The 16,889-nt window shown below is 41.7% G+C and overlaps 1 protein-coding gene across 2 annotated transcripts in view; it reads left to right on the top strand.

Moving 5' to 3' along the window:
- LOC134339329 (zinc finger protein 653-like) overlaps nt 1–16,889 on the top strand; it is a 59,268-nt gene that overhangs the window by 37,325 nt on the left and 5,054 nt on the right. For both annotated transcript variants that reach the window (XM_063035736.1, XM_063035735.1), the window contains exon 7: nt 11,141–11,240. In XM_063035736.1, the coding sequence (XP_062891806.1) occupies nt 11,141–11,240 (100 nt within the window). The remainder of the gene's footprint in view (nt 1–11,140; nt 11,241–16,889) is intronic.

Raw genomic sequence — 16,889 nt, 5'->3', positions numbered from 1 at the left:
CATTTTCGATGTACATATGACAAACAAAGCTAATCCCTTAATCTTCTTTACATTTATTTTGAATAATGCAACTACCATAATTGGAAAGTTTTTGTGAGCTAGTTACCAGCTGCAGGCTCTGCAGATTGTTAAGGAGATGTTTTGTATGTAATGCCATCTTATTGCACATCAAGCCATTTTGGATCGGGCTGCATTGTTTAATCCAAGTAGGTTTATTAGGTCCCTGTAACTCATTATGTGGTTACTGTATGTTCTTATCATTAAATGACATTGATGAAATTGCAGATCAGGCTAGTTTAGCACAAGGACATATCAAGATGAATTTCTCAGTTCCATTTGTTCAACTAACTGCTTTAGGAAAAGATTGTGACAATAAAATTTTACCCTTTCCATTAGAGGCAGACTCAGGCTTCTAGGAGAAGCTCAGGAGATAACGTGATCTGGTCCTACAATTTATAAAGTCATTCAGCATGGAAACAGGCCAAGATGCCCACCCAAGCTAGTCCCATTTTAAAGTGAGTGACTGCTCTTTCATTAGCTGTGATTAGCTTTATTTATCACAAAGAGTACAGTGAAATGTGTCTTTTGTGTCCGATCAAATCAGTAAGGATGTGCTGGGGCAGCCTGCAAGTGTTGCCATTCTTCTGGCACCAATGTAGTACGGCTGCAACTCACTAACCTTAATCTGTGTGTCTTTGAAATGTGGGATGAAACCGGACTGCCCATAGGACCCCCATGCAGTCATGGGGAGAACATACAAACTCCTTACAGGTAGTAACAAGAATCAAGCCCCGATCTTTTAACTGGCACCCTGAGGTGATGTGCTAAGCACCAAGTTACCATGCTGTGAAGTTTTTGAACACTTGAGAGATTGGAGAACATAAATAAAAAAGCGGAGCTGTACTTTATAAACTGTGGAATACAAAGATTAACTTGCACAGGCTATGATACTGTTAGTGTGGGGAAATGTGTTTATGGCAAACAAGACCATAAGATATAGGAGCAGATGTAGGCCATTCAACCAATCAAGTCTGCCCCACCATTCAATCATGGGCTGATCCAATTCTTCTAGTCAACCCCACTCCTCTGCCTTTTTCCCATACCCTTTGATGTCCTGGCTAATAAGAACCTGTCTGTCTCTGCCTTAAATGCACCCAATGACATGGCCTCCATAGCCGTTCATGGCAACAAATTCCACAGATCTACCACCTTCTGGCTAAAGTAATTTCTCCGCATCCCTGTATTAAATGGACGTCCTTCAATCCTGAATTTGTGTCCTCTTGCCCTAGACTCCCCTACCACGGGAAATAACTTTACCATATCTAATCTGTTCAGGCCTTTTAACATTCAGAATGTTTCTATAAGATCCCCCCTCATTCTCCTGAACTCCAGGGAATACAGCCTAACAGCTGCCAGACATTCCTCATACGGTAACCAATCTCCAACGTGAGATTCGAACTATCTAATTGTTGGCTCTGAATATTCAGAAATACTGTGGTATCATGTGAAAAGCTTTTAAATAAGGCGTTAAGACATAGGAGCAGAATTAGGCCATTTGGCCCATCGGATCTTTGCCGCCATTCAATCATGCCTGATTTATTATCCTTTTCAATCTCCACATCGTAGTCAGAGTGTTGATCTTAAGGCTTTAGCTCTTTGAGGTTTCAGCAAAGAGAGGCTTCACTCAAAGAAAACAAAGCTCTTTTTTTCCTTCACTTCTTTATATCTGCTCAGCTTGAACAGTAGGGATGACAGGCAGGATAGTGAAGTGCTTCTCTTGTGGGATGTGGGAAGGCAGGGAGACCTCCAGTGTCCCTGACGACCACGACCACAACCATAACCACAAGAAGCTGCAGCTGGATGCACTTCTAACAAACCGTGTTAAGGAGTTGGAGCTGGAATTGGATGAACTCAAGATCATTTGGGAGGCTGGTTGGGTGATAGATAAGACAGATAAGAGAAGTAGTTACACTCAAAGTGCAGGACACAGGAACTGGGTGATCGGAAGCGGAAAGGAGTTAAGGAACCAGTACAGAGTACCCCGTGGCCGTCCCCCTCAACAGCAGGTATAACACCTTTGCATACTGGTGGGGGGTGGGGTGATGACTAACAGGAAAGTCACAGAGGTCGGGTATCTGGCACTGAGTGTTTCTCTGTGACTCAGAAGGGAAGGGGGAGAAGAGGTATGCTATGGTGATAGGGAATTCATTAGTTATGGGAATTGACAGAAGGTTCTGTGGGCGAGAACAGCATTCCAGACGGTATATTGTCTCCCAGGTTCTTGGATTGAGTTCTCAGAATTCTTAAGTGGGAGGGAAGGCATGAGGTTTTTAGATCACCAGGCTCTCTTCAGGGGAGGGTGGGACCTGCACGGAAAGGAACTGGAGGGGGACGACTCATGTCCTAGCGGGAAGGTCTGTTAATGCTTCATGGTGGGGTTTAAATTAGAGTTGCGGGGAGATGGGAACCAGATGCCAGAACAGCTAATGGAGAGGTTGTGGAGGCAGGTGTTGGTAAGACATCAAAAAGAGTTGGGAATCAAATGGTTGAGCATGGTGCGACTAGTGTCTCGATCTACCTATATTTAGATGAAAGAAGTATCATAGAAAAGGTAGATGGTAGTGCTGAAGGTGAGGTAGCTGGTTACAAACAGAGGCAATGTGTTGTGAGGAGGGCAAAATTCCAGTCAACAGGATGAGTTGCAGTGTGAAAGGTGGACAAAATCGAAAAGGGTGAATACAGGACTGAAAGTGTTGTATCTGAATGTGCGCAGTACACAGAATAAGGTTGATGGACTTGCAGCAGGGTTGCAGATTGGCTGGTATGGGATCGTGGCTAAAAGATTATAGCTGGGAGCTTAATGTCCAAGGATACACATTGTATTGAAAGGATAGGCAGGAAGGCAGTGGGGGTGGCGTTGCTCTGTTGGTAAAATATGAAATCAAATCATTAGAAAAAGGTGACATAGGGTTGAAACGTATTGAATTGTTGTGGGTAGAGCTAAGGAACTGCAAGGGTAAAAAGCCCTGATGGGAGTGGTATACAGACCCTGTAAGGATGTAGCCTACAAATTACAGCAGGATGCATCTTCTAGATAGGAGATAGGAGATAGAAGAAGAAGTAGTAGTAGTCATGGAGGACTTCAATCTGCAAGTAGATTGGGAAATTCAGGCTGGTGCTGGATTCCAGGAGGGGAAATTTCTAGAGTGCCTACGAGATGGCTTTTTAGGGCAGCCTGTGGTTGAGCCCACTAGGAGATCAGGTACTCTGGATGGGGTATTGTGCAAAGAACCCCAGAATTGATTAGAGAGCTTAAAGTAAAATAACCCTTAGGGGAAGGTGATCATAATATGATCAAATTCACCCTGAAATTTGAGAAGGAGAGGCTAAAGCTAAAGTCAGATGTATCAGTATTGGAGTAGAATAAAGGGAATTATAGAGTCGTGGGATAGGAGTTGGCCAAATAGTTTGGAAAAGAAAACTGGTAGGGATGATGGCAGAGCAGCATTGGCTGGAATTTCTGGAAACAACTCGGAAGGCACAGGAAGTAAACATCTCAAAGAGGAAGAAGTATTCTAAAGGAACGATGACACAGCTGTGGCTAACAAGAGAAGTCAAAACCAGTGTAATAGCCAAAGAGAGGGCATATAATGGAGCAAAAATTAGTGGGAAATTAGAGGATTGGGAATCTTTTAAAAACCAACAGAAGAGAACTAAAAAAGTTATCAAAGAGGTAAAGATGGAATACAAAAGTAAGCTAGCCAATAATATTAAAGAGGATACCAAAAATTTCTTCAGATACATAGTGTAAAAGAGAGATGAGACTGGATATTGGACCGCTGGAAAACTATGCTGGAGTGGTTGTAATGGGAGACAACAAAGTAGCAGATGAACTGAGTAAGTATTTTGCATCAATCTTCACTGTGGAATACACTAGCAGTATGGTGGAAGTTCCAGGTGTCAGGGGTCATTGAAGTGTGTGAAGTTACCATTGCTGGAGAGAAGGTTCTTGGGAAACTGAAGGTCTGAAGGTAGGTAAGTCACCTAATCCATAAGAGCATAAGATATAGGAGCTGTATTAGGCCATCTGGCCCATCGATTCTGCTCCACCATTCAATCATGGCTGATCCTTTTTTTTTCTCCTCAACCCCAGTTCCTGGCCTTCTCCCCGTAACCCTTGATTCCATGTCCAATCAAGGACCTATCAACCTCTGCCATAAATACACCAATGACCTGGCCTCCATAGCTGTCTGTGGCAATAAATTCCACAAATTCACCACCCTCTGGCTAAATAAATTTCTCTAGCTCTGTTTTAAATAGACACCCCTCTGTCCTGAGGCTGTGCCCTCTTGTCCTAGACTCTCCCACCACTATGAGACACATCCTTTCCAAGTCTACTCTGTCTAGGCCTTTCAACATTTGAAAGTTTTCAATGAGGTTCTTCCCCACCACCACCCCATCCTTTTGAATTCCAGCGAGTACAGAGCCAGAGCCATCAAGCGTTTCTCATATGATAAGCCTTTCATTCCTGGAATCATCCTTGTGAACCTCCTCCGGACCCTCTCCAATGCCAGCACATCTTTTCTAAGATGAGTGGCCCAAAACTGTTCACAATACTCAAGGTGAGGCCTCATAAGTGCCTTATAAAGCCTCAGCATCACATCCTTGCTCTTGTATTCGAGACCTCTTGAAATGAATGCTAACATAGCATTTGCCTTCCTCACCACTGACTCAAACTGCCAGTTAACCTTCAGGGTGTTGTGCACAAGGACTCCCAAGTCCCTCTGCATCTCAGATTCCTAGATTTTCTTCCTGTTTAGAAAATTAATCTCTACTACCAAAATGCATGACCATGCATTTTCCAACATTGTATTTCATTTGCCCATTCTCCTAATCTGTCTAAGTCCTTCTGCATCCTAACTGTTTCCTCAACACTACCTGCCCCTCCACCAATCTTCATATCATCTGCAAACTTGGCAACAAAGCCATCTATTCCATCATCTATGTCATTGACATGCAGCATAAAGAGACGTAGTCCCAACACCGACACCTGTGGAACACCACTGTTCACTGGTAGCCAACCAGAAAAGGTTCCTCCTACCAATCAGTCAATGCTCTAACCATGTTAGTAACTTTCCTTTAGTACCATGGGCCTTAAACTTGGTAAGCAGCCTCATGTGTGGCACCTTGTTAAAGGCCTTCTGAAAGTACAAATATACAACATCCACTGCATCCCCTTTATCTATCCTACTTGTAATCTCCTCAAAGAATTGCAAATGGTTCATCAGAGAGGATTTTCTCTGAAGGATACCATGCTGACTTTGTACTACCTTGTCCTGTGTCACCAACTACTCCAACACCTCATCCTTAACAATAGACTCTAACATCTTCCTAACCACTGAGTTCAGGCTATCTGGTCTATAATTTTGTTTCTGCTGCCTTCCTTCTTTCTTGAGTGGAGTGACATTTGCAATTTTCCAGTCCAGTGATTTATGAAAGATCATTTCTAATGCCACCACAATCTCTAACGCTACCTCCTTCAGAACCTTGGGGTGCTGTTCCTCTGGTCCAGATGTTGTGCACCCCAGAATTCTGAAAGAGGTGGCTAAAGAGATCGTGCAGGCATTAGTAATGATCTTTCAAGAATCACAAGATTCTGGAATGGTCCCAGAAAGTTGGAAAAAGAGTGGGCTCCCTCACCTCTGACCCTCTTTCTCTCCCATACAGAAGCCCCTCAGGGGCTGAGTCTCCTCCTTTATTACCTGTATACCCTGAGCATATTGCCACCCACGGCTCTAATCTGCTAATTAAATTTGTGGATGACACTACATTGATTGGCCTCAGCTCAAACAATAACGAGGTGGCCTACAGGGAAGAAGTCATCTCTCTGACACAGTGGTGTCAAGAAAACAACCTCTCCCTCAATGTCGCAAAAACAAAGGAGTTGGTTGTGGATTACAGGAGAAATGGAGATAGGCTAACCCCATTGACATCAATGGATCTGGGGTTGAGAGGGTAAGCAGCTTCAAGTTCCTTGGCATCCACATCACCAAGGACATACCATCTGTGTGGTGAAAGTTTGTTGAGGAAGTTTGATGTAGGCCCCCAAATCCTAAGAACTTTCTACAGGGACACAGTTGAGAACATCCTGCCTGACTGCATCACTGCCTGGGTACGGGAACTGTACCTCCCTTAACAGCAGGACTCTGCAGAGAGTGGTGTGGACAGCCCAGTGCATTTGTAGTGGTGAACTTCCCATGATTCAGGACATTTACAAGGACAGGTGTGTAAAAAGGGCCTGTAGGATCACTGGGGACCCAAGCCATCAAAACCACAATCTGTTGCAGCTGCAATCATCTGGGAAGTGGTACTGCAGCATAAAAGCCAGGGCCAGCATGCTCTGGGACAGCTTCTTCTACCAGGCCATCAGACTGATAAAACTCACGCTGACTTGAGTGTACTCTATATTACATTGACTGTTCTATTTATTATAGATGTTTATAAATTACTATGATTACACATTTCACATTTAGATGGAGACGTAACATAAAGAGTTTTACTCATTTATGTGAAGGATGTAAGAAATAAAGTCAATTCAATTCAATTCAAATTGCAAATGTTACTTCCCTCTTCAAGAGGGCAGAGAGGCCAAAGAAAGGAAACTATAGAACAGTTAGTTTGACCTCAGTTGTTGGGAAGATGTTGGAATCAATTATTAAGGATGCGGTCTCAGGGTACTTGGAGGCATATGATAAAATAGGCCATAGTTTCCTCGAAGGAAAATCTTGCCTGACAAATCCACTGGAATTCTTTGAAGAAGTTACAAGTAATATAGACAAAAGAGAATCAGTTGATGTTGTGTAATTATATTTTCAGAAAACCTTCATCAACCTTTATCAAACATGAGGCTACATAACAAGCTAAGAGCCCATGATATTACAGGAAAGGTTCTAGCATGGAGAAAGCAGTGGCTGATTGACAGGGGCAAGGAGTGGGAATAAAGGGAACCTTTTCTGACTGGTTGCTGGTGACTAGTGGTGTTCCACAGGGATCTGTGTTGGAACTGATTCTTTTTATGTCATACGTTAATGATTTGGATGATGGAATTGTTGCCTTTGTTTCAATGCTTGCAGAAGATATGACGAGGGGCAGGTATTTTTGAGGAAGTGGGCTACAGAAGGACTTGTGGAGATGAGATAAGACAGATGAGAATGGGCAGAGAAGTGGCAGATGGAAAACAGTGTTGGGAAGTGTGTACTCATGCACTTTGGGAGAAGAAATGAAAGGGTTGACTGTTTTCTAAATAGAGAAAAAAATCAAGGAATTGAGACACAAAGGGACTTGGGAGTTCTTGTGCGATGTTAGCATTCATTTCAAGAGGACTGGAGTGTAAAAGCAAGGATGCAATGTTGAAACTTTGTAAAGCACTGGTGAGGCCTCACCTTAGAGTATTGTGAGCAGATTTGGGCCTCATCGAAAGAATGTGCTGAAACTGGAGAGGGTTCAAAGGAGGTTCATGAAAATGATTCCAGGATTGAATGGCTTGTCACATGAAGAGTATATGATGACCTTGGGCCTGTATTCACTAGAATTCAGAAGAACGAGGGGTGATCTCATTGAAACCTATCGAATGGTGAAAGGCCCTGATAGAGTGGATGTGCAGAGGATGTTTCCTATGGTGCAGGAGTCTAAGACCAAAGGTCACGGGCTTACAATAGAGGGGTGTCCTATTAGAATGGAGATGAGGAGGAATTTTTTTTGGCCAGAGAGTGGTGAGTCTGTGGGAAGTCTTTGCCACAGGCAGCTGTGGAGGCCAAGTCTATATCTATATCTGTATCTATATAGAATATATATATAAAATATATATTTTTTTAAGACTGAGGTTGATAGGTTCTTGATTGGCCAAGGCATGAAGGGATACAGGGAGAAGGCAGGGAATTGGGACTGAGAGGCAAATAGGATCAGCGATGATGAAATGACAGAGCAGACTTGATGGGCCAAATTGTCTAATCCTGCTTCTGTATTTTATGTTCTTATAGTCTAACCTTCGATGCCCTTGTTAATCCAAGAACCTATCAACCCTCGCTTAAAATATACCCAATGACTTGGCCTCCACAACCGTATGTAGCAATGAATTCTATAGATTCACTCTTCTCTGGCTAAAGAAATTCCCTCATCTCTGATCTAAAGGGTTGTCCCTTCTATTTTGAGGCTGTGCCCTGTGGGCATTGACTTCCCCTCTATAGGAGACATCTGCTCCATGTCCATTCTTTCTAGCCCTTTCAATAGGTTTTAAAGAGATGCCCCCCTCATTTTTCTAAATTCCAGCGCGTACAGGCCCAGAGCCATCAAACACTCCTTGTATATTAACCTTCTCATTCCTCTGACCATTCTCGTGAACCTCCTTTCTTAGATAAAGAGACCAAAACTGCTCACAGTTCTCCAAGTTTAATCTGTTCAATACTTTATAAAGCCTCAGCATTATATCCTGGCGTACATATTCTAGTCCTCTTGAAATGAATGCCAACTTTGGATTTGCCTTCCTTACCATTGATTCAATCTTAACCTTAAAGGAATCTTTCATAAGGGCTCCCAAGTTCATTTACACGCCTCATTTATGAAATTTCTCTTCGTCTGTGCCTTTTTTCCCTTCTACCAAAACGCATGACAATATACTTCCGAAAATCCAAGTAAACGATATCTACAGACTCTCCTTTGTCGATCATGTATTTTATTTCCTTAAAGAGTTCTAACAGACTCCTCGGGTAAGATTTTCCCTTAAGGAAACCATGCTGATTTTTATCGTGTGCCTCTAAGTACCCCGGAACTGTATCCTGAATAATGGACTTCAGCATCTTACTAACCACTGAAGTCAGGCTAAATAGCTTGTAAGTTCCTGTCTTTTGTCTGCCACCTTTCTTAAGGAGTGGAGTGATATTTGTAATTTTTCAGTCCTCCAGAACCATTTCAGAATCTAGTGATTCTTGAAAGATCTCCATTAATGCCTCTACAATCCCTTCAGCTACCTCTTTCAGGACCCTGGAGTAAAGTCCATCTGATCCATGTGTTCCTATCTACTTTTAGACTTTTCAGCTTCCCAAGCACCCTCTCTTTACTAATAGCAATCGCACTCACTTCTGCCCCCGACACTCTTAATTTTCTGGCATATTGCTAATGTCTTCCAAAGTGAAGCCCATTACTATATATATTAAATTCATCCGCCATTTCTTTGGCCCCCCGTTACTACCATTATTTTCCAGCAGTCTGATGTCCACTCTTACTACTTTTTTACTCTTTTTATATATATCTGAAAAAAAGCATTTGGTATTCTCTTTTATATAACTGGCCAGCTGAGTTTTCCTGTATGTGTCAGGAATTTAGCCTGAAGATTTAACTGTGATAAGCTCAGACAGCTTTCTGCCCCCGTGTTTCTCACTGGATCACTTGTTCTGTTTTAAGTTCCACAAACACCAAGGGTAGAGAAGGATAGGTTTAGAGCTATTACCTTGATGAATAAACGTAGGACCAAGTGTCTGAGTGATTAGTATGTGGTACCCGAGGCAAGAGAGTATAAATTTCTTCAGTCTGCAATTGTATAGCTTGCTTTGGAGGTTAGCAGACAGCTCTTTCCATTAAAGTGATATCCAGTGACATATCTGATCGTAATTAAACCCCTCATGCTTTCCAAAAATAATCTGCCCTGAGAATTAAGAAAGTCCAAGACATGACAGGGGGTGGTAGTTGAAAGCTGGTCTGGGAACTCAGTCAGTGCCAGACCAGGAATTTATAAACCACACAGTCCTGTGACAAAATTGGGGTGACACTTGTGTAACTTGCTCCCTAAAGTAATATTATATAACACGACATTTTTCTCATGTGTAAATAAGATTAAAATTCACTTCTTTCCTTCGCTTCAGCTGAGCAGATACATTCAGAATGGACTGCAGGGCATGATGAATATTACTGGTGGACCCTTATGATTTATGAAAATAGACAGAAGGCCTCCAGTTTTAAGATTATACTTTTAACAGAATGTTTAGAAAAGTCCTGTTTCTAATACTTTCAGAAATCATTTAGGTCTGAGGGAGCGCTCCATGCCTGATCTTTCAGTTAAGATAAGATAATTGATTCTATATTCAGCATAATAGTTGTGAAAGGAGGAGTTTTGGGCAAATAGTTTGCCATAATATAACATTCTGTGCTGACTCAAGACTTCTCTGTCATGTCTGTGCGCCGCTGCCAATCTGCAGTAAAATCCTAAATCTTGGCGGCAATAAAATTAGATCTGTGCTAAAATTTAAGAGTTCAGATTAATTGTCATTCTCTCAGGTGAGAAAACAGGTTTGTGAACAAAGTGTGGAAATCCATAAAAGTTAACTTTCAGATTGAGTTGGTAGTAAGAAAGGCAAATGCAATGTTAGCATACATTTTGAGAGGACTAGAAAAGAAAACCAAGGATATAATGCTGTGACTTTACAAGGCATTGGTAAGACCACACTTGGAGTATTGTGAGCAGTTTTAAACCCTTTATCTAAGAAAAGATGTACTGATGTTAGAGAGAGTCAAGAGGAGGTTTACAGGAATGATCCTGCGAATGACAGGGTTAATGTAGAAGCATTTGATGGCTCTGGGCCTGTACATGCTGGAGTTTAGATAAGAGTGACCATGGAGAGGATGTTTTGCAATAGTGGGAGAGTCTTGGACCAAGCGCACAGCCTCAAGGACAGGTGTGAGGAGGAACTTCTTTAGCCAGAGAACGATGAATCTGTGGAATACCTTGTCACAGACAGCTGTGGGGACCAAGTTGTTGGGTATGTTTAAAGTGGCGATTGATAGATTATTGATTAGTAAGAGTGTCAAAGATTATGGGGAGAAAGAAGGAGAATGTGCTTGAGTTAGAAAATAAATCAGCTATGATCAAAAGGTAGAGTAGATTCAATGGGCAGAGTGACCTAATTCTGCTCCTTTGCCTTATGGTCTTATTTTGGATGTGGTAAGACTGTGGTTATTAGCTACTAGACTAAAGAAGAAAAGATCTCATTCATTTGAGGTCAACGTTCTGAAGTTTCCACTAAATAAGTTTTTATCCAAAATGAATGAACCATCTCTGAACCTAATTTCATAGTTTCCTTCCACCTAGGAGTGCGAGATTTTATTTGTGAAACATGTGGGAAGTCATTTAAAAGGAAGAATCACCTCGAAGTTCATCGAAGGACACACACGGGCGAGACACCACTCCAGTAGGTTTACTATTTAAGTAAATGTTATCTTGGGAATGCAGATGAAGCAAATGCTTGTAGATCCCTCATTTGTCCGTAGCACATCAGTTAGATATGCTTAAGAGTTCAGTGCTGTGGAGCCAACCCTGACCATGGGGACTGTATGTGTAGAGGTTGCGTATTTTCCCCCTGAACATGGGTTTCTGGGATATTCTTTGGTTACTCCTGCATCCCAAAAAATGGTTAAAAGACAAAGTAAGTTTATTAACAAAGTCATTGGTGGTGTTTGCTTCAACGACCAACACAGTCTGAGTGTGTGCTCAAGACAACCTGCAAGTGTCAAAGCTCAAAGTAAATTTATCATCGAAGTATGTATACATCATCATAATGCTACATTGAGATTCATTTTCTTGCAAAACTGCACACAAAGTCTGACACCCAACCAACGTATGAAAGAAAGCAATCTCTGCAAATTAAAAATAAATAATTCTGGGCACATTGGTTGTAGAGACCTTGAAAGTGAGTGCACAGATCTGCAGAATCAGTTCAGTGTTGTAGTGAGTGAAGTTATCTATGCAGGTTCAGGAGCTCGCTGGTTGTACGGTAATTATTAGTCCTGCAACTGGTGTTGTGGGAACTAAGGCTGCTATACCTCTTGTAGTGAGAAGAGAGCATGGCCTTATATGGTGATGGTCTTTGATGATGGATGCTGCTTTCATATGTCAGTGCTCCTTGTAAATGTGCTCAATGGTGGGGAGGGTTTTTCCATCATCTTTTATAGGCTTTTCTGCTGGTGGGTATTGGTGTTTCCCTAGGTTAAGATTAGTTACTTTGGCTGCTGTACTGCATATTAGCAGATGAAAAAGAATTGAAGGAGAATAATGGCGAGCAGTGGCATGGTAGTGTAGTGGTTAGCATAACACTTTACAACGCTTACAACTGCAGTTCAATTTGTCTTATCAATGATGGACAGAAAGCATTCAGTTGGGATGCACAGTGGCAATAGCTCTGTGTGTGATGCAAGAAACTGCAAAGAATTGTGGACAAAGCTGAGCAAACTATCTGTAAGGAGGTTGTGTTTTCCCCCTGTGACCACGTGTGTTTTCTTTGTGTGCTCTGGTTTCCTCCCACATTCTAAAGACATACGAGTTAGGGTTAGTAAGTTGTGGGCTTGCTTTGTTGGCCCCCAGCATGTCCTTGGGCTGTCTTGGTCATTGGTGCAAACAATGCATTTCACTGTATGTTTCAATGTATATGTGATAAATAAAGCTAAATTTATAAGATCTTTAATCTTTAAAGGGAAGTAAGGGGAGTAGAAATGAATTAATAGGCTTGTTCTTCTGACAGCCAACATGGAATAACTGGGACGAAATTCTAGAAGTCATAGAGCACTACAGCACAAAATCAAGTCTTTCAGCTCATCTAACCCGTGCCAAACTATTATTCTGTCTAGTCCCATCGACTCACGTCTGGGCTGTGGTCATCCATACACCTCCCATCCGTGTAATTATCCAGACTTCTCTTAAATATTAAAATGAAACCCGCATGCACCACTTCTGTGGGCAGCTCATTCCACACTCTCACTATCCTCTGAGTGAAATTGTACCCCCTCGTGTTCTGTTATAATGAAAAGTGAAATGAATAATGAATAGAAAAAGAATTTGTAACCATTATTTTCATTATAATGTTCAAACTTATTTATTTTGAAGTTCAAAGTAAATTTATTATCGAAGTACGTATTCGCCACCATATACTACCTTGAGATTCATTTTCTTCCATTCACAGTAGAACAAAAAAATGCAATAGAATTAATGCAAAACAATACATAAACAAAGACTGACAAACAATCAATGTGCAAAAAAAGAGAAACTATGCAAATAAAATAATAAGTAAATAAATAATACTGAGAACATGAGTTGTAGCCTTGAAAATGAGTCTGTAAGTCGTAGAATCAGACTGAATTATCCACATTGGTTCAGGAGCTTGATGGTTGTAGGGTAATAACTGTTCCTTAACCTGGTGCCAAGGCATGGCCAGGGCGGTGGAGGTCCTTGATGCTGGATGCTGCTTTCTTGTGGCAGTGCTCCTTGTAGGTGGGTTCAGTGGTGGGAAGCTTCTCCTGTGATGGACTAAGCTATATCTGCCATTTTATTAGGCTTTTCCATTCATGGGCATTGGTGTTCCCATACCAGGCAATCATGCAACCAGTCAGCATATTGTACATCAATAGATGTTTGTCAGAATTTTAGTTGATATACAAAATCTGTGCAAACTTCTAAGAAAGTAGAGGCATTATCGTGCTTTCTTTGAAATGGTACTTACGTTCTGGTCCCAAGACAGATACTCTGATGTGTTAATGCCAAGGAATTTAAAGTTACTGATTTAATTCTGGTGAAACCACCTGTAGTTATGACTACTCTGCCCTTACAATGTGCCTTTGCTCTTCCTACCCAGAGTTTTGTAAAGACTTGCAAACTCATTACTTGATGCAAACAACTTCCATCTCACTAGATTCCATCTGTGAAAAGATAGAAACATAGAAAATAGGTGCAGGAGTAGGCCATTCAGCCCTTCGAGCCTGCACCGCCATTTATTATGATCATGGCTGATCATCCAACTCAGAACCCTGCACCAGCCTTCCCTCCATACCCCCTGATCCCCGTAGCCACAAGGGCCATATCTAACTCCCTCTTAAATATAGCCAATGAACTGGCCTCAACTGTTTCCTGTGGCAGAGAATTCGACAGATTCACCACTCTCTGTGTGAAGAAGTTTTTCCTAATCTCGGTCCTAAAATGCTTCCCCTTTATCCTCAAACTGTGACCCCTCGTTCTGGACTTCCCCAACATCGGGAACAATCTTCCTGCATCTAGCCTGTCCAATCCCTTTAGGATTTTATACGTTTCAATAAGATCCCCCCTCAATCTTCTAAATTCCAACGAGTACAAGCCCAGTTCATCCAGTCTTTCTTCATATGAAAGTCCTGCCATCCCAGGAATCAATCTGGTGAACCTTCTTTGTACTCCCTCTATGGCAAGGATGTCTTTCCTTAGATTAGGGGACCAAAACTGCACACAATACTCCAGGTGTGGCCTCACCAAGGCCTTGTACAACTGCAGTAGTACCTCCCTGCTCCTGTACTCGAATCCTCTCGCTATAAATGCCAGCATACCATTCGCCTTTTTCACTGCCTGCTGTACCTGCATGCCCACTTTCAATGACTGGTGTATAATGACACCCAGGTCTCGTTGCACCTCCCCTTTTCCTAATCGGCCACCATTCAGATAATAATCTGTTTTCCTATTTTTGCCACCAAAGTGGATAACTTCACATTTATCCACATTAAATTGCATCTGCCATGAATTTGCCCACTCACCCAACCTATCCAAGTCACCCTGCATCCTCTTAGCATCCTCCTCACAGCTAACACTGCCACCCAGCTTCGTGTCATCTGCAAACTTGGAGATGCTGCATTTAATTCCCTCATCCAAGTCATTAATATATATTGTAAACAACTGGGGTCTCAGCACTGAGCCTTGCGGTACCCCACTAGTCACTGCCTGCCATTTTGAAAAGGTCCCGTTCATTCCCACTCTTTGCTTCCTGTCTGCTAACCAATTCTCTATCCACATCAATACCTTACCCCCAATACTGTGTGCTTTAAGTTTGCACACTAATCTCCTGTGTGGGACCTTGTCAAAAGCCTTTTGAAAATCCAAATATACCACATCCACTGGTTCTCCCCTACCCACTCCACTAGTTACATCCTCAAAAAATTCTATGAGATTCGTCAGACATGATTTTTCTTTCACAAATCCATGCTAACTTTGTCTGATGATTTCACCGCTTTCCAAATGTGCTGTTATCACATCTTTGATAACTGACTCCAGCAGTTTCCCCACCACCGACATTAGGCTAACCGGTCTATAATTCCCCGGTTTCTCTCTCCCTCCTTTTTTAAAAAGTGGGGTTACATTATCCACCCTCCAATCCTCAGGAACTAGTCCAGAATCTAACGAGTTTTGAAAAATTATCACTAATACAACCACTATTTCTTGGGCTACTTCCTTAAGCACTCTGGGATGCAGACCATCTGGCCCTGGGGATTTGTCTGCCTTTAATCCCTTCAATTTACCCAACACCACTTCCCTACTAACATGTAAAGATAGTACCATACTGTGACCCAGTTATTTTCCTTGATGCCAAAAGTATTTTACAGCTAGGCTTCACAACTATCTGTGGAAGAATGGCTTCGCAGAAGTATAACATTTCAATCTTAGGGGTAAATTTCTGAATCAGATAGAATCAGCATAGTCTTTGTGTAAGCTGAAAAAGAAAGGGGTTCATATCATTGGTTTGTGTTGCCTGTAATTAACGCTGAAGGATCAACTTTATTTGCCATAAATATTTACATGTATTAGGAATTTGCTCTGGTGTTTTGGTTAAATGCAACAACATTAAAACAATTATAAAGAATTATATGTAAAAAAAAAATTAGAGGTTAAAGTATGGATATGGAATGAAATGTGGATAAATACATAAAAGCTTGTACACTCAGGAGCCACTTTATTAGGTACAGGAGTAGAACCCAGTGTGGTCTTCCGGTGCTGTAGCCCATCCACACAAGATTGGACCGGTTGTGTACTCAGAGATTCTGTTCTGCACACCACTGTTGTAAAGTGAGCTTATTTGAGTCACAGTGGCCTTACTGTCAGCTTGAATCTGTCTGGCCATTCTATGACCTCTCTCATTAATAAGGAGTTTTCACCCACAGAACTGCTGCTCACTGACGTTTTCTTTCTTTGCACCATTCTCTGTAAACTCGAGACAATGTTGTGCATGAAAATTCCAGATTAGCAACTCCTGAGTTATTTGAACCACCTTGTATGGCACCAACAATCATTTCACGGTCAGTCACTTTGATCACATTTCTTCCCCATTCTGATGTTTGATATAGCCATAGAATTGGGTCATTTGCTATTCATTTGTTCGGCTTCATTCTTCTTCTGCCTTCTCCTGATGACCCTTAACCCCCTCACCAATCAAGAACCTGTCAATCTGTGCCTTAAATACACCCAGTCACTTACTCTCCACGACCCTCAATTCCAGAGTTCCAGATTTACCACCCATGCAACTGATTTTCTACTTCAAATTGAAGTATTAGTATTGGGTTTATTATTGTCACATGCACCAAGATATAGTACCTTGCATACTGTTTATACAGCACAAATCATCGCACAGTGCATTGAGCTAGAGTAAGGGAAGAATGCAGAATAAAATGTAAATGCTACCTAAAATGCAGTGTTGGTGAATGATAAAAGTGCAAAATCATAACAATGTAACAAAGTGGGATAGTTTGGCCAGACATTATGGTCGGCATGGGCAAAGTTGGCCAAATTGATCAATTTCTATGCTGCCTGTGTCTATGATTCTAGAAAACAATAAATTTGATCTTTTGAGGATATCTATGCAAGATCATAACAAGTTAGACTGAAGCCAAAAGTCCATCATATCATACAAGAGGTCCATCCAAGATTCTGATAATAGTAGGGTAGAAGCTGCTCTTGATTTTCCTGTTACGTACTTTCAGGCTTTTGTATCTTCTGCTTGATGGGAGAGTGGAGAAGTTGTAACCTGAGGTTCCAGTAAATTATTTACAGGCAATAGATT

Source organism: Mobula hypostoma, chromosome 29 (genome assembly GCF_963921235.1).
Source record: "Mobula hypostoma chromosome 29, sMobHyp1.1, whole genome shotgun sequence".
Classification (NCBI taxonomy): domain Eukaryota; kingdom Metazoa; phylum Chordata; class Chondrichthyes; order Myliobatiformes; family Myliobatidae; genus Mobula; species Mobula hypostoma.
Note: the sequence above shows the minus strand (reverse complement) of the source record. Positions and strands in the feature narration are given on the sequence as shown.